The sequence below is a fragment of the Cololabis saira genome, chromosome 23 (genome assembly GCF_033807715.1).
Source record: "Cololabis saira isolate AMF1-May2022 chromosome 23, fColSai1.1, whole genome shotgun sequence".
Lineage (NCBI taxonomy): Eukaryota > Metazoa > Chordata > Actinopteri > Beloniformes > Belonidae > Cololabis > Cololabis saira.
Window position 1 is genome coordinate 27,938,952 of NC_084609.1, and position 24,954 is coordinate 27,963,905.

Genomic DNA, 24,954 nt, shown 5'->3' on the forward strand with positions numbered 1-24,954 from the left:
TACACTGCAAAAACTCAAAATCAACAAGAATATTTGTCTTATTTCTAGTTAAAATGCCTAATTTTTAGTCAAAAACTCTCATTACACTTAAAACAAGTCATTACCAGAAAAATAACTTATTTGACAATTTTCACCTGTTTCAAGTAAATTTCCAATTAAAATAAGTAGAAGAAAATCTGCCAGTGGAACAAGATTTTTTTGCTTGTAATAAGAAGATAAATCTTGTTCCATTGGCAGATTTTTTTCTACTTACCGGTAATTCAAGTGAAAATTTACTTGAAACAGGTGAAAATTGTCAAATAACAAGTTATTTTTCTGGTAATGACTTGTTTTAAGTGTAATGAGATTTTTTGACTAAAAATTAGACATTTTAACTAGAAATAAGACAAATATTCTAGTTAAGATTTTGAGTTTTTGCAGTGTACTTTACTAGCGGACATCGTGGCTGGAGCCGATCCTTTTTTCTCCTATAGATTGGATATGACCGGCGTACGTCTAAGCAGAACACGAGCTCGGGTTTCGGGCCTGACGCATATGTGAACTAAAAATCAGATGTCCATCTGTGGACTGAGAGCATTTTATCCCAGTAAAGCCAGAGCAGACATCCTTGAAAATGTGACGGTGTCTTCCACCGTAGCCATAAACCTCTACTGAACCAACACAGCAACAAAACCGCAACGGCGGGTCAAGATACCAGCATCTTCTGCTTCACCTACATTCATTACGAGTAGCTCGTGCCTGGTTTCCTCTGCTGCTGCCTAACTTCCCCCAGATCAGTAGCCGAGCTCCTGCACCGCGGGACGGTGTTTCCTGAGCAGTTAACCAGTGTTAATGTAGATTTCAGATGTGGCTCGCTTTTAAAAGATGATGCAAGCGGCTCATTAAAATAACCTGATAGGTGAGAAGTCAGAAACTGACCACCAAGACCTGCAGACGAAGTTAAGCTTAAGAGAGTAAAAAAAAAAGAGAAAACTGTAAAAAGCAGCTTAACCTCCATTCCTCTGAGGGGATTCGTCGAGCTAAAAGTTGAACTGCTTTAACTTCACCGTCCTGTGTTACACATACATGAAATAAATGTGACACACTGATGAATACAAAACGGAAGCGCGAGTGAAGGATTTAACGGATAAACGAACCACCAACGAACACCAATGCTGACAATAAAAACACCCTTCAGTGCCAGAAAACCTTTCTTTCTACTTACTTAACTAGCCTTTATTTGTACGATTTGAAGTAGTCTGATTTTGCTGGTGATGTTTGAATGGGGGCAACACGTCTACGCAACATTCACGTCACGCTGGAAGACACGGCAGGAACAACGCAATGGCGCTTTTTTCCAAACTTGGAAAATGTGGGACACAGGGCGAGAATATTCAATATTAAAGTGCTTTAAGTCATTTAACGTGAACTGAGCTAATATTTTAGTCAGTAAAAAGATAAGTCAGATGTCCTGAAATCACCCAAACCTGGCTATTTTTATTTGTACTTATTGTCCACATGCAAACACAGTTTTGATCATTGCAAATAGATGTTTATGAAGTTAGCTATGAACGCTGCCTGCTCATTTCTTTGTTGGAGTGTCCGATGTCAGATTGCAGAGATGTTGGACCTGGGAAGATGGCTGACCTCGTTTTAACGGAGTTATTAGACGTGTTTGTGCATAAATGTGCAGTTACTGGCCGGCAACATGGAAGAGCAGAAACATCAGGATGTGTTTCAAAGGCCGTCGCCCTCTAAAGTGCTACAGGGCCCAACACAGAGCCATCACCACGGCTTGCATAATCAATCTAACTTCTAGCTGGAGAAACAACTTTGACAATGAGGTGGTTGTTGTTGCTAAGTGACATCCAAAGACCCTCCAGGAGACCCCGTTGCTCTGACTGGGAATACACAGGTAAAAGAAATTTGTTGTGGAAAAAAAGGACGGAAAAACATCAAAACAAGGAATAACCTTGTCTATAAAAATAACCTTGCTTGTGCGGAATATGTTTACGAAAGATCGCAGAAAAACGTAACTTTGTTACAATCTGAACCGAAACTTTAAAGTCTAAAATACATAAATAATAAGCTGCCGTTTTGTCTTGATTGCTCGTCAGTAAATTAGATGTTTGTATCTTTGTATCCATTTTACACATGAAATGTCTAGACGTTGAAATTTAAACTCCTCCTTCCAAGGTTTACCACATCTAATACAACGCACTTGTATTTTTTTAAAAGGAGGCAAAAAGGGCAATATAGGAAGTTTTCAAAAGTGCATACTATATTACTAGTCCAAACTCATTCTGCCAAAGTGTAGTATACAGTATACAGTACACAGTATGCAGTATGAGATCAATTGCACAATCTGCAGTATGTGAAAAGTACATGGATGGATTGCCACTTCTAGGGAATTTTCCAGTCTGCAACTGACCCACCTTACTATATTACTATAGTACTATATTACTATAGTACTATATTAATACTGCATACTCATTCTGCCAAAATGTAGTATATATATCCAAATGCAATGCATCACTACTGCAGAACCTAAGTGGTCAACTATGCCACAGCTTTGGAATACTGGATACAACTGCCAAACCAGTACCAGTACATACTGCACATATACTTCATTATAAATACAGTGCATAGTATGCAGTTTTGATATAATACTACCACAAACATTTTCTGTCTGCCCCAAATCTTAACCTCAAGGGAACCTTGTGTAGATATTATTGACATCTAGTGGTCAAATTGAGGATGTCAACCATCTCAAACATCAACCCACAATCCAGTGGTGCCAGATAACAACCGGATCTAGTGCTCTAAAAAAACTTTTAAAAAAACACCCAAAGCTACCAATTCATTGCTACGTGTAACCCATATTTGCATGTGACATGCAGCTTTTAAAATCCATGCACTTGTGATCAAACCCAATCTTTTCATCTAGACTTTGCTCATTTGATTCTCATTTTCATCCCGTAAATCACAATTTGTCAAACACTGACTTACTGATATGTGTTGATGGGAAACAGAAAGGAATTAGACCCTGCTCCAAAGAGATAAACTGTGAAAATATGCTTGTTTAGATGGGCAAAATGCTCATTTGGAGCCAGCCCAAAGAGGCAATACAACATTCAGCAACAATCCCCCCCCGCCTCCCAAAAAAAAAAACCCACCTGCAACTGCAAATACAACTGCAAATACAACTGCAAATTTCTGGAAAAGGGACAAAAAATGGCTTTAAAGTCGCTCATAAAGAGCAGACGGAACAACACTGCCACTATTTCAGAAGCAATTTTCCTTCATTTGACTGTTTTTCTTCTATGGCTGTTCTCCCATGAAGAAAGACCCGCTGAGCAAATGCAGCCGGGTCCAGAAGCATTTGGACGATGACAGAGTTTTTAGGACTCTACCTTTAATACACCATCACAACTGATGGTAAATAAAACAGCCAAAACAGCAAAAAACACAGGGCTGTGGCCAAATCTACAAACACTGGTGAGCTCAATGACATCAAAAGGTCCGGAAGATAACAGAAGACACTCAGTATAGATTATTTCCCTGGTGAAGAATAACTCCTTCACAACATCAACAGAAGTGAAAAACACTGTGGAGAAGGTAGGTTTATCTCTTATCTACATTCAAGTGACCCAACTAGTTTTTTATTGGATGCCCATAACAGGGAAACTAGATTAAACCCTCCCCGATCTGGAATCAGATTAACTAGACTTGTGTCAAGCACGGTGGAGGAAGTGTTATGATATGGGCGTCTACGGCTGCTAATGGAGTAGCCCGCTGGTGTTTACTGATGATGATGATGCGGCTGCTGACAGGAGGAGCCAGATGAACTCTGGTGGGTATCGGGAGCCTAAAGCATCTGTTCACATTCAGCCAGATGCCGCGAAACTCACAGGAACGTTGCTTCACAGCTGTTTTCACGGTGCAATTAATGACCGTAAACACGCTGCGAGAGCAACTCATGAACAGTAAAGAAAAGGGATATTCCTAAATAGCTAAGTTTATGGCCTGATCTCGATCCAACTGAGCCGGAATTCCAGTTACTGAACACAAACTGAAGGCAGGAACAAGCCGAAACTGAAGGTGGCTGCAGGGGAGACCGGGCGAAGTGTCTGCAGGGAGGAAACTAGACTCTTTGACTTTAAATTGAAAGTGAAAAAGGAAAAAAGGACAACGAGGTACTGTGAATACAATCTAGATGGAAAGTGCCGTTGCGGTGGGGGGGGCGTGGTTTGGGCCGAGGTGTGGAGCAGTGATCCAGGGAACGGAGCCAGCTGAAACCACACCCCGCCACCAACAAACCTCTCGTCCAAACTGGTTCAGGGTTGCGAAATCATAAGAGTCCCGTCATTGTCCAAAATACCTCTGGACCTGGAAACAGCTAATTTAGCAGTGTGACTGGATACTGAGAAACTCTTTTATAATATAACCACTTTCTATGGTACATCTTTACTTATCTAACACACTGTAACTGGTTAGGTTTCAGTTGTGGTCACAGCTTACGCTCTCCCACCGATACTTTGCCTCACAGCTTTGTACTTAATGGTTGTTACTTTGGCAGTTGTTTCATAGCAAGTACAGAGGAGCCCAGATACACTGTGGTTGGACGTTGGGAGACACCTCTCTGCTCGGAGCTCAGCTAGGTCGTGGTGTAGGGTGTTGCAAGGTTGCGTTGGAGGTGAAACCGTTGGCAGAGTAGAACGTGTTAGATGTTTGTCTCCCGTTGCATAGGTTCTTCATTTTTCTTGTCCACCAACTCCTCCTCCTTCTCGTCCCGAACCCTGTCCGGGTCTTCTGTCTCAGTCCGTTTGTACATCTCGGCCTGCTTGCGCTCACGGTCCAGCAGTCTATAGTTGATGAAGTTCCCGATGAAGAGCCAAATACTGGCCACAATCACTATAGCTCCGCAGCAGAAATACATGTACTTGTAATTTTTTGTTACATCAACCAGTTTTCCTGAAAGACAGAGCAAAGTTCAAGAGTAATCAGATTTGGTTGTGATGAAGGACAAAAAGGTACTACATGTCTCGAGGCCACATTTTGCCAATTATCGTAAGAAAACAAGCCCAAACTCAGTTAAGTTAAATCAATTATCTGAATTCACATTCAAAAGCTTTGGCAGGCGGTCTGGAGTCGGACTTTGATCATTATGTGTGAACAACTCAAAGACTGCTCAGTGATGATTCTTCCAATGGCTGGATATTTAATGAACAAAATAAAAGTTATAGTCTCAAGGCGAGGAGATGAGATGAGGCATCAGGTGAGGTTACCATGAGGAGGGGAATCCTGAAATAGGGAAAACCCCTAAAGCCCAATGAGACGCAACCAATGGTCACATCTCATTTCCCAGGTGTGTTTTGTTGAGAAAACTTGTCTGTGTCTGTGACCGGTCACCTAATGTGAACGGAAAACTAACATCAACATAACGAGTGGTTAAATCTAAACAGTCTTGCAATGTGTCAACTTTAAAGGGCTGGGTAGAAAATGTTTCTCTGAAGGATTGTTCGCTATATTGCCTAAAAATCTCTTAACTAAGTGCTCATACGTCAAACCAAAAGGATTGTTCACTCACGTAAGGAAAAGGGCTCAAACAAACACCATTCAGTCTTTGTAAGTGATCCTAACAACGTCAGGGCTGCTGGTCTGTGAGTCAAACTCTGGTTTTTGAGCTTTTGAATTATGACTTCAGCAGATCTAATAGCAGAGCTCTCCATCCACTGAGTTACCCAACGTCAGGCCGCAGGGGCAGCAGCCTCATTAGAGAGACCAGACCTCCCTCTCCCCAGCCACGGTCCCCCTCCAGCTCTGCTGGAGTCAGTACGGAGGGGTTTCCAGGCCAGCTGAGTGACATCACCTCTCAAGCAGGTCCCGGGTCTGCCTTGAGGCCTCCAACCAGCTGGACAAGCGTCCAGGAGACATCTTCACCTCATACCCAAACCCCATCAGCTGGCTTCTCTTGACCCAGAGGAGCAGCAACTCTGCTCCAGGTCTCCCCCGGATGACTGAACTTCTCCAGAGTCCAAACACCCAGGGGAGGAAACTCATTTCCACGCGTTTCAAATGCTATCAGTCCACTGAGTAGGAATTTATCATGTGTAATCAGAGCCTTGAATGGTGTGAGTAGATGGGATACTGTCTACCCGGTGGGGATGGGGGGTATTGACTAAACAATTTATCACGATAATTTCTGACATTTATCCCGATAACGATAAAAAAAATACCAATTCAACTCCACCTTTTTAAATATAAATCTATTAGATCTGCAATGTTTGTTACACAAAAAACTCATCAACCGGAATTTATCCTTCTTTCTTTCTTTCTTTCTTTCTGGCTCATTTTTCTTTCTTTCTTTCTTTCTTTCTTTCTTTCTTTCTTTCTTTCTTTCTTTCTTTCTTTCTTTCTTTCTTTCTTTCTTTCTTTCTTTCTTTCTTTCTTTCTTTCTTTCTTTCTTTCTTTCTTTCTTTCAGGCTCATATCCTTCCTTCCTTCCTCCCTCCCTCCCTCCCTCCCTCCCTCCCTCCCTCCCTCCCTCCCTCCCTTCCTTCCTTCCTTCCTTCCTTCCTTCCTTCCTTCCTTCCTTCCTTCCTTCCTTCCTTCCTTCCTTCCTTCCTTCCTTCCTTCCTTCCTTCCTTCCTTCCTTCCTTCCTTCCTTCCTTCCTTCCTTCCTTCCTTCCTTCCTTCCATAAATCAGCTTTACACAAAAACATCATCAACGGGAATTTATCATTTTTACTGCGAGATGACAAATTCTTACCGTGGGGATTTTTTTTGACGGTTTATTGTGAACGGTAAAAAATCGCCCATTCCTACTACCCGGTAGATTTTTGTCATTATTCTTTGGGGTGATAATGGCTTTCCCAGCTACTGCTATTGAAAACGAAACTTAAGCTCAGTAGATGTTTTGTCACCGGTTAGAATTCGGGTTCAGGGTTTAGGTTAAAGTTAGGTCTGGAATGTGTAGTTGAGCGTAGAATGGTGATAAAACATCTACTGAGCCTAAGTTTCGTTTTCAATAGCAGTAGCCATTATCAACCCAAAGAATAATGACAAAAATCTGCCGGGTAGACAATGTCCCATCTACTCACACCATTCAAGGCTCTGATTACACATGATAAATTCCTATTCAGTGGACTGATAGCATTTGAAGCCGCTGCTCATTTCAGGCAGGGGGAGACAGGGGACTTTCTAAATATCGCTGACTCTTACTGGTTTTTCAAACATCTCCTACCCAACCTTCAGAGTGCTATAGTGTGAAAGCAGCCGCATTTTGTAATAACGGTGCATTTTGTAATAAACGTCCAAAATGTAATAACTTTGTCATTTCATTTTGTAATAAAGCCTCATTTTGTAATAAATTTTGTTATTGCATTTTGAGAAGATTATTAGGGCCCGAGCACCTTCAGTGCGAAGGCCCTATTGTATCTGTAGGAATTTTTTTTCTTTTTCTTTTTCTTTTTCTTTTTCTTCTGACGAAAGGACGGCCTTTTTGCCCCCCTAAACGTGGCCAAAAAGTCACCAAATTTTGCATGCAAGTCAGGCCTGGCGAAAAATTTGATATTTAATGGTTTACATTAATGGGCGTGGCAAAATGGCTCAACAGCGCCCCCCGGAAAACTTTGTGGCTCAAGCCCCACAATACGGTTTGACGTACATGCACGAAAATCGCTACACACCTGTATCAGTACACAACTTAAAGAAAAGTCTCTTGGCGACATGGCCGAAACTGAACAGGAAGTCAGCCATTTTGAATTAATCGTGTCACTTTGGCGCAATTTATGCCATTTCTTCGGCAGTTAATACGGCCCGAACCATAACGTGCCCCCAAGTGTGTTGTACATCAAAATGTGCGTCTCCATCCTCCGACACCACGCATTACTTTTCTCTTTCAAAAGCGTTACCGTGGCGACGCTAGACGCCAAAAAGCGCGCCCACCCTTCATCTGGTTGGTTCAGACCGAAAAAACTTTGCGCCTCAAGCCCCAGAATACGGTGTGACGTAGATGAACGAAAATCGGTACACACCTGTATCATGTCGCAACTAAAAGAAAAGTCTCTTGGCGCCATGGCCGAAACCGAACAGGAAGTCGGCCATTTTAAACATTCTGAATTAATCGTGTCATTTTGGCGCAATTTATGCCATTCCTTCGAGAATTAATACGGCCCGAACCGTAACGTGCACCCAGGTGTGTTATACATCAAAATATGCGTCTTCATCTTGCGACTACGCGCATTACTTTTCTCTTTCAAAAGTGTTAAGGTGGCGACGCTAGACGCCAAAAAGCGCGCCACGCTTCATCTGATTGGTCCATATTTGATAGTTCCCCAAAAGTCACCAAAATTTGTATGCAAGCCAGGCCTGGTGATAAATTTGATATTTCATGGTTTGCATTAATGGGCGTGGCCTAACGGCTCAACAGCGCCCCCTAGAATACTTTTCTCTGCCATAACTTTTGAATGGTTTGACATAGAGAGTCGTGGGTGGTGTCATGGGACTCGGAATAGAGTCCTTGACCATAATTGGTGAAAATTAGCCCCGCGTCTTCTTCTGATTGGTTGTCCCTATTTCCTGCTATAACTTTTGAATGGTTTGACATAGAGAGTCGTGGGTGGTGTCATTTCTGATATGCTTATGGGGGGCGGTGTCCGTGAGTGCGAGGGCCCGTTCATCGCTGCTTGCAGCTTTAATTATAAAATGCACTTGCAACTTTTTTATTTTCTAGGAAATGTTATAACATGGTGCACTATGTAATAATACTTATTATTGTTGTTAGTTTAACAATGAATTTATACAAGAGTGACTTTTGTTGTTTTTTATGCAATTTCCCTTAGAGCTATGTAGCCCAATAGATCTATGTATAAAACTCCAAATATAACTTTAGTTGCCTATTTGAAATTCGGAATTATATAGGCCAATGACAAACAAATATTATATATTATATTATATATTATAATATATGTATTTTTATTTTTATCATATTATTTTTATTGTTTTATTGATCGGACCCCAGGAAGAGTAGTTGATGTAAACTACATCAGCTAATGGGGATCCAAATCAAATCAAATCAAAAATCAAATAAACTATGCTTTAGAATTGTTTTTACATAATGCACCAAGTTATTACATTTTCTAGAGAATAAAAAAGTCGCAAGTGAATTTTGTAATAATCTTCTCAAAATGTAATAACTTATTACATAATGCGGCAAAATGTATTACAAAATGCGTTGGGGTAGTTTATTACAAAATGCAGCTTTATTACAAAATGAAATGACAAAGTTATTACATTTTGGACGTTTATTACAAAATGCACCGTTATTACAAAATGCGGCTCAACAAGCCTAAACTAAACCGTCTCACCAGCAACAGGGAATACTAACTAGTCACTTCAACTAATCACAACTAAGTGTCTAAAACGGCTTCATCTTCCGTTTGTAACGTGACCGCAGCAAAGTCACGATGTGCCATTGAGACCTGCCATTGCTGAAAATTAAAGAAACGCTGCAAATAAAAAGAAACGCCGCTGCAAATAAAATAAACACTTTGCAAATAAAAGTAACGCTGCAAACAGAAACAAACGCCGCTGCAAATAAAAGAAACGCTGCAAATATAAAGAAACGCTGGTGCAAATAAAAAAAAACGACGCAAATAAAAAAGCAACGGAAGTGAATTACCGGGGACTATTTTTGCTGATGCACCGGTGTTTTTTATGTGAGAAGAGAAGAAGAAGACGAAGAGGACGTAAGTGAAAAGGAAGAAATAAGAAGAGCGAGGAATAAGAAGAACAACGAACGAGAAAATAAGTGAAAAGGTTAGTGTTCAACGTTGCTACGTGTAATTTTTAATGTGCAACACCGGTGCATCGGCAAAAATAGTCCCCGGTAATTCACTTCCGTTGTGGCTTTTTTATTTGCGTCGTTTTTTAATTTTATTTGCAGCGGGGTTTCTTTATATTTGCAGCGTTTCTTTTATTTAAAGCAGTGTTTCTTTTTGTTTGCAGCGTTTATTTTATTTGCTAAGCGTTTATTTTATTTGCAGCAGCGTTTGTTTCTGTTTGCAGCGTTTATTTTATTTTCAGCAATGGCGGGTTCTCGGCCACCGTAGATGTTGAACCCAACAGCTTCAGCAATATACAAATATATCAAAGTACCCACAAAAACAAAGAGCGTACCTGCTAACGGTGGCCCAAGGAGGACTGGGCAGCACTCCACTATGGTCGTGAGTCCCACGGCGCTGGAGAACCTCTGAGGTCCAACCAGGTCCATCAGCGTCTCGAACAACACCGAGCTGACCATGCCGAAGGCAAAGCCGAAGAAGATGGCGTACACCACCAAGCCCGTATAGCTTTCCACCAGCGGACAGAGGATATGGCACACCCCGTTGTACAGGACAGCGAAGCTGAAAAAGTACTGGATCTTGGGCCGGACCCATTGGGAGTTGGCCAGCAGCCCCATGGACGGCCGGGCGAACATGTCGACGAACGCGAGGATGGAGAGCAGGAACGCGGCGGAGTACTCGTCCACGCCCATGTCCTTGGCGTAGGCGGCGAGGAAGACGATGGGCGAGAAGAAGCCCAGAAACATGATCACGTTGCCGGAGAGGTAAATGAGGAAGCCGCGATGCTTGAAGAGTGACAAATCCAGATATTTGTTGACTATTTGCCAGACGGTGAGCTTTTCCTTGGTGGTGGCGGTGACGGCCGCCAGTTTCTTCTGTTCCTTCTCCACCTTGGCGGGCGGTGGTCCCAGAGGCCTCATGAGGGAGCCAGCCACGCAGCAGTTCAGGAGCAGGCCGCCAGGATGAGGAAGCTGCCTCTCCAGCCAAACTGGTTGAAGAGGTACTGGTTGAGCGGAGCCAGGGTGCTGAGGAACACCGGGCTGCCGGCCATGGCCAGCCCGTTGGCGATGGGACGCTTCTTGTAGAAATATCTGCCGATCATGGTCAGAGCGGGCTGCAGGTTGAAGGCCAGGCCCAGTCCTGTGATAAAAGACGTGTGTAAGACTTGAAACAGAAATGGCAGGAAGATGACTCCAATAATTAGTTGACAAGGACAAAATATACTTTGTTCACGTATCAAACAAACAAAAACAACACTTTATTGTGAGCAGCTAAATACCTCTGACTCATCTACAAGGCCGCCGCAAGGGGTGTGCGAACCGTGCGACTGCACGGGGCCTCGCGCTATGGGCCGTTTTCTTTTTTTTTTTCTTTTTTTTTTCAAAAATTTTTTTTTTTTTCCTTTTTTCCCTTATAAATATCAACAGTCACGTTCCATTACAAACCTAAAAGTGTACTAGTCTGTGCATATCAATAAATATATGTGCAATGATGCGCGTGTCTGTTCAATACAACTGATCAGACCAAGCGCAGACACAAGCTGCTCTGATCCAGACGGTGGAATTGGAACAAACTGTCACACAATGTCGAGAGAACGAGACAGAATCAGGAAATTTCCATCAGGGGATGAAAAAAGAAAAAAACTAAAGAAAATGGAAGAGTTTAATGACTCTCTGAAAGACTCTATTGATAAATTTGTTACAAAAATCACCGATCCGACCGGGTCTCAAGCAGCCGTGGAGCCCTGCGTCGAGGCAAGCCCAGATGATGATGAGGCAGGGGAAGGTATCCAGTATTTTGCTAATTAGGGCCCGAGCACCTTCAGTGCGAAGGCCCTATTGTATCTGTAGGAATTTTTTTTCTTTTTCCTTTTCTTTTTCTTTTTCTTCTGATGGAAGGAGGGCCTTTTTGCCCCCCTAAACGTGCCCAAAAAGTCACCAAATTTTGCATGCAAGTCAGGCCTGGCGAAAAATTTGATATTTAAAGGTTTACATTAATGGGCGTGGCAAAATGGCTCAACAGCGCCCCCCGGAAAACTTTGTGCCTCAAGCCCCACAATACGGTTTGACGTACATGCACGAAAATCGCTACACACCTGTATCAGTACACAACTTAAAGAAAAGTCTCTTGGCGACATGGCCGAAACCGAACAGGAAGTCAGCCATTTTTAATTAATCGTGTCACTTTGGCGCAATTTATGCCATTCCTTCGGCAGTTAATAAGGCCCGAACCGTAACGTGCCCCCAAGTGTGTTATACATCAAAATGTGCGTCTCCATCCTGCGACAACACGAATTACTTTTCTCTTTCAAAAGCGTTACCGTGGCGACGCTAGACGCCAAAAAGCAGCCCACCCTTCATCTGGTTGGTTGAGACCGAAAAAACTTTGCGCCTCAAGCCCCATAATACGGTTTGACGTACATGAACGAAAATCGGTACACACCTGTATCATGTTGCAACTTAAAGAAAAGTCTTTTGGCGCCATGGCCGAAACCGAACAGGAAGTCGGCCATTTTGAACATTCTGAATTAATCGCGTAATTTTGGAGCAATATATTCCATTCCTTCGAGAATTAATACGGCCCGAACCGTAACGTGCACCAAGGTGTGTTATACATCAAAATGTGCGTCTCTATCCTGCGACTACGCGCATTACTTTTCTCTTTCAAAAGTGTTACCGTGGCGACGCTAGACGCCAAAAAGCGTGCCCCCCTTCATCTGATTGGTCCATATTTGATAGTTTCCCAAAAGTCACCAAATTTTGCATGCAAGCCAGGCCTGGCGATAAATTTGATATTTCATAGTTTGTATTAATGGGCGTGGCAAAATGGCTCAACAGTGCCCCCTAGAATACTTTTCTCTGCCATAACTTTTGAAAGGTTGTATAGGTTATATATAGTATTATTACATATTATGCCTGTCATATATTACTACTGTTACACTTTTATATCACCATATATTAAATATATTGTTATAGCTATTATATATTATTATTATTATTACTACATTATTATATTGTTATGACTATTACATTATTATTACAACCATGACTATGAATGTGATGATAACAATAACTGTGGCTGTCACTCTTGAAGAGTAAAATATTAATATATATATATTGGTTATGATTAAGATCATGACTGTAATTATTATTACTACTGTTGTTGTTCTCATTGCCAACATTATCAGCCAACATCACAACCAAAGTTTCTCTTTTTTGTATATTACTATTATTATTATTATGATTTATTATTATTTTATTTTATTTATTTTTTTAATTTGAACAATAATCATGATAATTAAGTTATTATATCATAATTAGAGTAAAGGCGGGGGGGGGGGGGGGGGGGGGGGGCGGGCTTGACTGGCTGAAGGTAGAGGTGGGCGGGGGCCCCAGGCCTGGCTCTGTGGGGCCATGACGGGGCCCTGGCTGGCGGTAGGGGGCAGGTATGGGAGAACCCCATCTCTCTCACTCTCAAAAAAGGGGGGGAGGGAACAATTAAATAAATAAATAATTAAATAAAATAAATGAATAATGAAAAATTGGAAAGCCTCTCCTCAGCGGGCAGACCCCCTCCTTTGGGTCTGGGAGTTGCCCAGAGTAGGAGAAGCACAGGAGGTCGATCCACAACGGGCCGGCAGCCTCCTCTGGGTCTGGTTGCGGTCCAAGATGCGATCCCTCTGACTCTAAATGACATCTAACAGAACTAACAAAATTAATCAGGAGGGGTAGTGGGGGAAAGGGAATAGGGGAAAAGAAAAAAAAAAAAAGAAAAAGAAAAGGGGGAAAAAAATAAATAAATAAAAAAATAAATAAATATATATGTACTTATATAGTAGGGGGGGGGGTTTCCTTTCACTGCCGTCCTACTTGCCTCCCGCTGGGGCTCCCGGTCGGGCAACTGAAGTCTGGTGGGGGCCTCCCGCTCGCTTCCCTGACAACCCGGTCTGACCTCACCCCTCATTGCAAAACATAAATGACCAATTCTAACTAAAATAATTATTACTGGCATTATCATGATATATTGTTTCATATTATTATATTTAAGTTATGAAATCTCTTGGCATGTTAAACTATAGTATTATATTGTAATATATAATAGTATGGTGATATAATTTGGTTATATGTTATAATATTTTATACAAATTATGTTATATTAGGATATTGCTATATTTATATGATATCATGCTACACCACTCTATATGAAAATTGTTTATTTGTTCACTTTCGAATCAATATTCTCAATTTATGTACCTATTTTCATCACCTTATTTACACTCAAACACGGCACGCACGCACACACACACACACACACACACACACACACACACATACTGATGCTGTCTTTTGTCATCGTTTGCACTGTTTGTTAATAAAAAAAAAAAAAAAAAAAAAAAAAAACTTTTGAAAGGTTGGACATAAAGAGTCGTGGGTGGTGTCATGGGACTCGGTATTGAGTCCTTGACCATAATTGGTGAAAATTAGCCCCGCCCCTTCTTCTGATTGGTTGTCTCGATTTTCTGCTATAACTTTTTAATGGTTTGACATAGAGAGTCATGGGTGGTGTCATCAGATTCTTTATGGAGTCCTTAACCTTCATTGGCCTGAATTAGCCCCGCCCCTTCTTCTGATTGGTTGTCCCAATTTTCTGCTATAACTTTTGAATGGTTTGACATAGGAGAGTCGTGGGTGGTGTCATTTCTGATATGCCTATGGGGGCGGTGGCCGTGAGTGCGAGGGCCCGTTCATCGCTGATTGCAGCTTTAATTGAAGAGTTAAAATTGCACATATAGACACCCGATCCGACCCGAAAAACCCAAGCCAGCCATTTTGCACAGGGCCTCGCAAATCTCCAGTCGGCTCTGCTCATCTAGTCTGAGACCAAGCTTGTTAAAGCTTTGAGTGTCATTAGCGTTGATCTAACCTTCCGTTTCGTTTGAATCAGAAAAACCAATTAACTAAAACCAATTACAGCCATCAGGATTTAGTACAGGGGTCGGCAACCCGCGGCTCTAGAGCCGCATGCGGCTCTTTAGCGCCGCCCTGGTGGCTCCTGGAGCTTTTTCAAAAATATTTGACCTTTTTTTCCTTTTTTTCTTCTTTTTTTCCTTTTTTTCTCTTTTTTTTGACATTTTGACTTTTTTATCGAGATTGTACTTCAACATAAATCTCGACATTTCGACTATTTTTTCAAAATTTTGACTTTTTTCTCGAAATTTTGACTTTTCTCTCGACATTTCGACTTTTTTCTCAACATTTCGACTTTTCTCTCAAGATTGTACAACATTTCAACTTTTTTCTTGAAATTTTGACTTTTTCTAGACATTTAGACTTTTTTCTCAAAAATTTTGACTTTTTTCTCGACATTTTTGACTTTTTTCTCGACATTTTGACTTTTTTTCTCAACATTTCAACTTTTTTCTCAACATTTCAACTTTTTTCTTGAAATTTTGACTTTTTCTAGACATTTAGACTTTTTTCTCGAAATTTTGACTTTTTTCTCAACATTTCAACTTTTTTCTCAACATTTCAACTTTTTTCTTGAAATTTTGACTTTTTCTAGACATTTAGACTTTTTTCTCAAAATTTTGACTTTTTTCTCGACATTTTTGACTTTTTTCTCGACATTTTGACTTTTTTCTCGACATTTTGACTTTTGTCTCAAAGTGCATAATGAAAAAAGAAATCTTCCCCCAGTTATAACTAATATAGATACATGCAGCATGTGTTTGTCTTCATTCTAATGCTGAAACATTTTGGGTTGCCGACCCCTGATTTATTTCTAATCCGCTAAAAGCCAGCTAACATGCTAAAATGAAAGAACTATGAGTGCTAGCATTGACAAGATCTTTTTTTTTGTTTGGTGGGTTTTATTTTGGGGGACTGGTCTAGAGATGCTGATAGTTGCTGAGTAAAGGCTGAATTATGCTTCTGCGTCAAAACGACGCCGTGCCTACGGCGTGTGGTTTTTGTACACGCAGAGGACACGCCGTCACATGCGCCGTCAGTGACGTGCACCTCCCGAAAATTGTAACTACGCGTCGAGGAGACGCCGTCCACACGCAGACCGAGAGGGCTGTGATTGGTTCGTTTGAAAGCGAAGCATTTCCGGTTTCCGGTTTGAAGCAGTAGTGAACTTCCAGGGCTTTTTTCTTCGTTTATGTGTGATTTTTTTTGTTTTTGTTTTTTGCACAATAGTTGTCCTTATTTCTTTGATTTACTGTGACCGGAAAAAGTCGGATAAACCATTCAGAAAAAGATCGCTAACTAGTGGCCGCGGGGGGTACTGCACCGCGACCAAATGGAGAGACGGAGAAGTCTGAACAGTTCGTGACGGTGTCACGGGTGCGCCGTGTGCTCTGCGTGTGTGTGACGCAGAACCATACTCAGCCCTTAACGATGTGATGTAGCATCGCCATGGCAACCCGAGCACTAACCTAAACATAAACAGCTGTTATTGTGATGGACATAAACCCTCTCTAGGTAAGTAGAAACATTAAATATTTTATATCCAGGGAACAGTGAGTCGATTCCAAATATGGCTAAAAATACATGGGGGACTATTTTACCGTTACACAGTAATTTAAATGACAGCACGCTGAGTCGGCTGATGCCAACCCTTAATATGTCACAAAGGATATCAGAATAAAGTACATTAAGATGACTTTAGAAGGGGAAAGAAAATACTGCTTCATTCATGGACTTTATTTTTAGCCTCTACTTAGACAAACTGGCTGATCCCATCAACTCAAAAGGGACTTAGACGAATGTATATTTACTCACCGCCGATCACGCCGATGCAGATGTAAAGCTGCATCACGTTGTTGCAGAAGGAAGCTAAGATCATGCCGGTGGCACAGAGGCAGCCGCCCATCATGACGATGGGCCTGCAGCCGTACGTGTTGACCAGTATGCTGCTGATGGGACCTGCAGCAAACAAGAAAAAACATATAAGTTGCATGTTTTAGCTCTGCAGGATTGCGAAGAGCGAGAGCGTAATTATTTAATCAGTTCAGTGCTGCAAGCAGAGCAAACCTGACCCGCTATTAATAGCAGCAAGTGGGCTGTTTTAATTTTTAAACCTGGGACTCCCACCATGTTGTGTCAAATCAAATTAAGAAAAGTGGCAGTTTGATAAATGAGAGAATACTTTTAAGCAGGACAGGTGGTGTGTATGTATGGAACCAATTAAAATCTATTCCTGTCCTAAAAATGACAAAACAGTCTCGGTATAAGCATGTGAGCCTCTTCGTCACAAAAAGATGGTGGGAAAAGAATGAATCAGGGTGTAGCCGAGGCTGATAGTTTAACCGTGATGTCTTAATGACTTAGCAAAAGTCAAACAAAGGTTAATGTGAAACAAACATTCTTTAACTGCTTAAGTTCCCAGTGGGGTTTAGTCTCTTGGCAGATGAGGAGACGCCAGAGGCTTTTCAGGTTCCTCTTGCCGTTCGGCTCGCCGTTTACTCACAACTGTCGGGCACCACCCAACTTTTTTTTTTCTACTCAAAGAGGAAACAGCTCACAGTTCATGTGACATCTTGTGGGGGGATGTGAGCGGAGAACAGGTCCCCCGTGATCCGTTGCAGCCCCACTGCTCTCTCAAGACGCAGAGTTTCACAGAAAAGCAAACTGTCCACTGACTTTTGGACAGAGGTTGGTAGTAACGAGTTACATTCACTCCGTTACATTTACTTGAGTAAGTTTTGGGAAATGTTGTACTTTTAGGAGTAGTTTTGAATCACTATACTTTGTACTTTTACTTGAGTAGATTTGTGAAGAAGAAACTGTTCCTCTTACTCCGCTACATTAGGCTACGTTGAGCTGTTACTTTTCTTTTATCCCTTTTATCCGTGTACGCGTCAATCTCATGACATCACTGGGTGATTCTTTGGGAAAAATGTTTGTTTTAGCATGTTTTGTCACATTTACACAGACTCAAACACACACACAGTTTCTATGAGTTCATGTTTGTTCTAGTTCTGCCTGGTTAAAAAAGAAAAGTACAAAGGCTTGAAATTTTGTGCTACTTGTGCTTAATTTATTTTTTTATTCTGTTATTATTTTATTATTTATTAAAGTACTTGAATTTACTTTAAGATTAATTCAATTTAATTTTGCTATTTCTTATTCATTTTATTGATTTAATTTGCCTGAAGATGATTATTTTGTACTTTTGTCTGTTTGAATGGTTGTGTTAAAAAAATAAATCAAACGTTACTCAACAGTTACTCAGTACTTGAGTAGTTTTTCCACCAAGCACTTTTTTACTTTTACTCAAGTCATTATTTGGATGACTACTTTTTACTTCTACTTGTGTCATATTATTCTGAAGTAACAGTACTTTTACTTGAGTACAATTTTTGGCTCCTCTACCCATTTCTGCTTTTGGAGCCTCGTCGCCTCCACGGATGATTCATTTAGTTTTATCTTCACATATTAGCATTTACTGAATTGTCTCTTATTGGTTTGTGTACAGAATTTCAGGTAATATAGTAAAAAAAAAATGTACATAACCTTTAAGATTGTATCAATTACTTTTCTGGCCACCAGGTGGCAGTATAGCATACTTAAACCCCTCCACTGAAATATTCAACTTTAAAAACATGAATATGGTGTATGGTTTAATTACATTTTACGATATACATTTTTGTGACTGTAAAAGGTCCCCTTTTGCATTTATTTATGATAGAAATAGAAGAAAAATAAGGCTTTTTGCACTTTTTTTTTGTCTCCATAATGTCAGAGCTCATACAGAGCAGGAACGTCCTCCCTGGACAGTATTTCCATCTAATGAATACTAGAGTCCCCCAAACCGAGGTGTAAATTGAACAGCAATAGCTTTTTTTTACTAGGGATGCATCATATTTTTTTTGCCAAAGCCGGTGGCATTTAAAAAGCCACAGCAGATGTGGAGACATCTCACTTAATTTGCTCTGCATGAGTCTTTTTCCTGACCTTGAGGAAAGTTCTCCTCATTTGCATTCGCAGCAGTTATCAGTAGTCTCAGGGGCGAGGGAGGGGGGGGTCGACCAAAACGAGGAAGCCCCTGAGCCTGTACATTACCGCACCAGCGAAAGGCTTATCATCTCCTGGCCGTAGTCCATTTGACAGGGGACAAAACCCTGAGCTAAATATAGCCGCCTAGTTACCAAAAGGGATGACACACACAGATATGAATTGTTTCTCCAGTGAGTCTCTTGACGTCACGATAAGGGCAGGTGCAGCTCATCATGTCAGGATGCCAAGCTTTCCGTCACACTTCAAAAGATACAGCTGAAAGAAAGGGAAGCAAGCAGCTTTTAAATGCTGCCTTGGCCTCAAACTGAGGAGGAGGAACTAACCAAAACCCAGTTTATCTGAGCGGTTGACAGGTTGAGGGGACGTTTACGACACGGCAACAGTTGGTGGCTTTGGAGAAACGGGGCTGGTGCCTTCAACTGTGAGATCAATTAGGGCGATAAAACGATCCCCCCTGGGATGCTGGGTACAAAAGCTACAAAGTCTCAGCTGCAGTCGCTACTTTCCACGGAAAACTTCATTAATTTGATTTATTTGCTACTTAGGAATTAGTCCCAAATAAAGCAGGAGGCTCATTGGATTACTCGACGGTGTAACCCGATCGCCAAAAGACTCCACAATCCCGTTAACGTGCAGTAAATCCAGGGAACATTGGGTTCTGTTGTGACGGAGTTCAAAAACTATCATGGACTCAATACCAAAAACTTGTGTAAAAGTCTAACTTGTGGAACTTGTCTGGGCGCCGTGGCGCAAACAAACCCATGGCCGATGGATGAAAATGAATTGCTGTTTGCCGTCACATCCTGTCTCCTACATGTCTTTCTGAATGACAGTGAATGCAACACACTGAAGGTCAACGCTGTGTGAGTCTCTCTGGATTAGTGACTCTGGTGCAGCAGGAACCCAGCATGCAGCTCAAATACATCACCACACAGCGACGCTGCCTTCGCCGACAGGCCAGCACATCGTCAAACATGCCGACCCCTTAGTATTTTTGTTTTTGCAAAGCTCAATAACTGCACTCGTTTCCGTCAAACATTTCCTGTAAAAACACTTTCACACATCTGCTTTTACTTCCTCTTACATGCACAGCAGTAGTACTGCAGTCGTATTTGCCAGTTGATTTGCCTGTGCAGTCTGGCAGCTGGCCACGCAAATTCTCAGATAGGACAACGCCGTTACCCCACCAACAGCTTTTATGGGTGGAACATTTTCAGGTTTGTAGATAACATTGGATACAATTGCGAAACAAAGCCATCTGTGCAGTCAGGTGCATCCCAACAGATCTCAACCGGCTGGTGACGTTCAACTTTGGCGGCAGACTGCTTGCCACCGAGCAGCTTTGCGGGGTGGTTTGGAAACAATGACTTCCTCTTTAATGTCAACAAAACAATCTCCATTCTGGTGGAGACCAAGTTGTAGTGGATTAGGTCTACAGGGACCTGGAAGAATGCAGCGCACGCTGTGAAACATCTGTGCACATCCACCAACACACCATAATCAAACACTGGCAAGGCTTTTGCGGGTTCTTTCTTGAGATTGTTCTCATGCGCAGCTATAAATCTACAATCTCTCTGGTTTTCTGCTGTGACGTATCGTTTCCCTCCAGAGACTAACACAGTATTATTGTATGAATTGAACATGAATGCTAAAATAATCCCTGGACATCTTTGAACTGTGCAACATGGACAGACACTGATTCCATCCAACTCTGGGTCCCACTAGAGGGCTGGGTGAAGGGATTCAGTCCAACATCAAGCAACCCAACCTGGGACTGGGGGTGAATGGGCTGGAGAAGACGACAAGTGGGCAACAACCTGTAGACACTGTTCACCGCTCAGCCAGAGTAGTAGCCTTCGTCCATGGATAAATGTACCTGCTATCTGCTGCTAAACTAAGCTGCTTCTTCAGATGCCCCATGGACACCTCACGGCCCATCAAGGCCGTGTGTTCGTACAATTAATAGGGCTTCAAAATATACGATTTAAAATATGAATTATTATGCACTGTTGGGTCTTTAATCACGGATCAGAAGTCAAATCAAGAGAGAACTAATTGCTATGTAGCTAAAGCGATGACAGTCATTAGTAGTTCACTACATCGAAAGCCTCTAGTTTTGCATATATTTGTGGCTTTTATATAATTTTATGTGATCACATACATAATAATTCACCCCCTATACCACTGTCAGGGAAGACAATTTTTTTTTTTTCCATGTTTATTCCTGCTGTAAGTTTGATACTTGTACACAGGTTCACTGACGATCGACCCCTAGTGGCCAGTCAAGGAATTGCAATTTTGATGTAGCACCTAGAAGTAATCATCCTTACCTGCTACAGTTACAGTATATTTATTTTCCCAATCTCATTTATACTATATTTGTCACTAACAGATTAACTACCAAGCAGATTTCTTCAGCAAAATAGTCCAAAATAATCTTCACATTTTCTTGAAACAAGGCTTTTTTTTAAACTTTCCTAGAGGCTAGTCCACAAGACACAGCCCAAATCTTCATTTTTTGGGGGCCTTAATTAGGGCCACATTATGACCCATGTGAAAGTTGGCTTATACCATCCTGGCAACATCTGACCCAAATAACACATGCCATCCCCAAAGTAGCTCATCACCTGACCAAAAGTGCCCAAGCTTGTCAAGATTAGGGCTAAATATGTCTGCTGTCTGGGTCCCTTCAACACAAGCATAAAGTCAAAACACCAGTTACCCATTAAGGAGACTAACTCATTCTCCTGACCATTTGAAATTTAGAAAAGCCGTCCATGTGTGGCTTAAAAGGAGAAAGAGAGAGGACGCACGCCGGCGTTAAAGATCCACATCAGAGGGTCAACACCTGTTATTGTGCAAAGACTTTGAATAGTCGAGTGCTGACGTTGGTTTGAACTCAAGTGTACCATGTTTTTACCCTCTTGTGATGACAAATGACTACAATTTGATGTCAGTTCATTGAAATAACTGGTTATGTATCTAACTCGCAACCAAAGCTAATCAACCCTGTCATCTAGATCGTCACCCCGTGGGAGAAATCATTTTTCTTATCTTTTTAAGTCTCAAACAGCAACAAAACAAGAAAAAAGAGGGGGACATCAATCAATTATCCAATCTGGTACTTTCACAACGTAAAAAGAACCTAAAGCATTGAAATCTCAAAACTTGAATGACAGTCAGTTGGCTGCAGATTTTAATGGCTGTAAGGCAAAGTCAATCTTTCTGTGTGCCGACTTCCCCAAAAAAAAAGGTCTGCAGGTTTGCAGCCGCAGGTTTAGGACTGGGCACAGGTAATAAGTGAAAAAGGTGTTTTCCATCATTGGGATCGATTGCGTTATTACTTGTGGCTGTCTGCTGCTGTTGGCTCATTACCAGGCAGCCGCTGGGTAATGACAGAGCTGTGTAAACACCACACACAAGCAGGTGTGGGGAATTAGAAAGGCGTTAAACATTCAAAGAGCGATGGAATCATCAGTGTAATAGACAGAACAAGAGAGCAGGTGTTTAATGAATAGCTGATGAGCGCAATCAATATGAATGAATGAGTAACAAGAGCTGCTCGCTTAGTAACTGCACATATTGACGCCGTCAATATGATAATGACGTCGCGTCTTTGGAGAGCTGAGAGAGAGAAAGTGAGGATCTAAATAAATACCCAAACCCTGTCCCCGACCCCCGGCCCTCCCTTGACCCTCTTAGAGAGATTAAAGTAAGCCAATAATTGGCAATAACAAACTTTCTCAGGACTTGACAAATATATCTACTAACGTTCTCCCCTTCAGGCTGCTTTGACTCAAATAGAAGAAAATCGCCTGTGATTATTTGGATTTGTGTCATAGACTCAAGAGTCTGTCCATCCCACCGTTTCTGAGCTATCGATTGCAAACATTTCATCAACAATCATGCGCTGAGCTGAGGCCTCTTGTTATTTCTTACTATCTAGGTTAAGTTTCACTGCGTTTTCTCCGCACAGCTTTTCTCAGCTTGTTGTTGACCAGCACAGATGGCAACAACAACATAAGTCGTGACGGGAGGATTACAGCGTGGACAGATGGCGCCAACCGGGAGACGGCTACAGCGCTGAAATCAAACTAGGATATGCGGCAAGTGATCAGAGCAATACGCTGGAGCGAGCGATCGGCTGAAAGCATATTCTAACTAGTCACAAGGCTTCTGATTCTCTTTGTATCCACTCATCACTCCTCATCCTTTCTTTGCAGACAAACTGATGCATATGGTGCACGTTCACCGAGTCCTTATTACTCCAACAGACAGAACCCCCATGGGGCTCTACACTACGGTGGCCGAGACCATTGTTGAAAATAAAAGTAACGCTGCAAACAGAAACAAACGCCGCTGCAAATTAGGAATGGGTGATATTTTACCATTCACGATAAACCGTCAAAAAAATTCCCCACGGTAAGAATTTGTCATCTCACGGTAAAAACGATAAATTCACGTTGATGACGTTTTTGTGTAAAGCTGATTTATGGTTCTGCGTTAAATCCACGCACAACGTACGTGAAGGAAGGAAGGAAGGAAGGAAGGAAGGAAGGAAGGAAGGAAGGAAGGAAGGAAGGAAGGAAGGAAGGAAGGAAGGAAGGAAGGAAGGAAGGAAGGAAGGAAGGAAGGAAGGAAATGAGCCAGAAAGAAAGAAAGAAAGAAAGAAAGAAAGAAAGAAAGAAAGAAAGAAAGAAAGAAAGAAAGAAAGAAAGAAAGAAAGAAAGAAAGAAAGAAAGAAAGAAAGAAACCCCGCTGCAAATAAAATAAACGCAGCTGCAAATAAAAGAAACGCTGAAAATATAAAGAAACCCCGCTGCAAATAAAATATAAAAAACGACGCAAATAAAAAAGCCACAACGGAAGTGAATTACCGGGGACTATTTTTGCCGATGCACCGGTGTTTTTACGAGAAGAGAAGATTTTATTCTATAAAAGTAACGCTTCCAACAGAAACAAACGCCGCTGCAAATAAAAGAAATGCTGAAAATATAAAGAAACTCCGCTGCAAATAAAATAAACGCAGCTGCAAATAAAATAAAAAAACAACGCAAATAAAAAAGCCACAGCGGAAGTGAATTACCGGTAGGGGTGTAACGATACACTAATCTCACGATACGGTACGATACACGATATTGAGGTCACGATAACGATACGATACGATATAGCAGTATTTTTTTTAACAACCTTGAATGAAGTAGTCATGAGGAAATTGTCTTTTATTTGAAAGACACAAAATACAAAATAATGCTGTGTGTTTGCCCTATTGTTCCAGTTTGTAATGCTTTATAACTGTTTAAGTTTTAAAGAGAAAGCCAGGCCAACCATTTTCCACAAACTGAACTAAAAGTAAATGTCAGGTTTGCATTATGCATCTTCAGTTTCATACAAGTACAAATATTTATTTATTTAACTAAAATTAAATAAATAAATACAAGTAAATAAATACATACAATTTTACATCATAAAAAGATTGATTCATGCTCACCTTATAAGTGTAAGAGGAGATTTATTTTTGTTAAGAAAGTTATTTTGTTAATTCAGGGTTCATTATTTTATAAATATATTCTTTATATTCTGTAAATCAGGGACTATAATGACACTAGTCAGTTTATCTGTAGTGATTAGTCTGTTTTAGATTGGGCGGAGTGATACAGCACTAGGTGCTGTGTTGATGTTCTAAAATCCTACACTGTTGAGGGACATTAAAGTACACTGGAACTCAGCAGAAGTTTCCCCGTGTTTATCCTACTCACCACCCCAAAAAGGTTTAATTTAATAAGGTAAGGCTTAACTCTACACCAGACTTACATAAGTAAAGGTTCAGACCTCAAAACGGAACTGCAAAACGGGACTAGTTTCTCCTGAGCGGAGGAAGATTTTGGTCCGCGCGGTCCGGCCGCGGTCGGATGCGCGTTTCTAGTCAACACAATAGATTAATATTAATAACCCAATATCGCGATACACTTTGTCACCTCCACGACACGTATTGTGACATTTTTGTATCGCGAAATTTCGTGGCACGATATATTGTTACACCCCTAATTACCGGGGACTATTTTTGCTGATGCACCGGTGTTTTTATGTGAGAGGAGAAGAAGACGA

The 24,954-nt window shown here is 41.3% G+C and overlaps 1 protein-coding gene across 1 annotated transcript in view; it reads right to left on the reverse strand.

The window, feature by feature from the left end:
• Positions 1-2,297: 2,297 nt before the first annotated feature.
• The window catches only part of LOC133424004 (monocarboxylate transporter 2-like), a 57,471-nt gene continuing 34,814 nt past the window's right edge, over positions 2,298-24,954 (reverse strand). The window contains 4 exon segments of the mRNA XM_061714361.1: positions 2,298-4,953; positions 10,161-10,787; positions 10,790-10,966; positions 16,609-16,752. Of these exon segments, the coding sequence (XP_061570345.1) occupies positions 4,703-4,953; positions 10,161-10,787; positions 10,790-10,966; positions 16,609-16,752 (1,199 nt within the window). The 3' untranslated portion in view covers positions 2,298-4,702.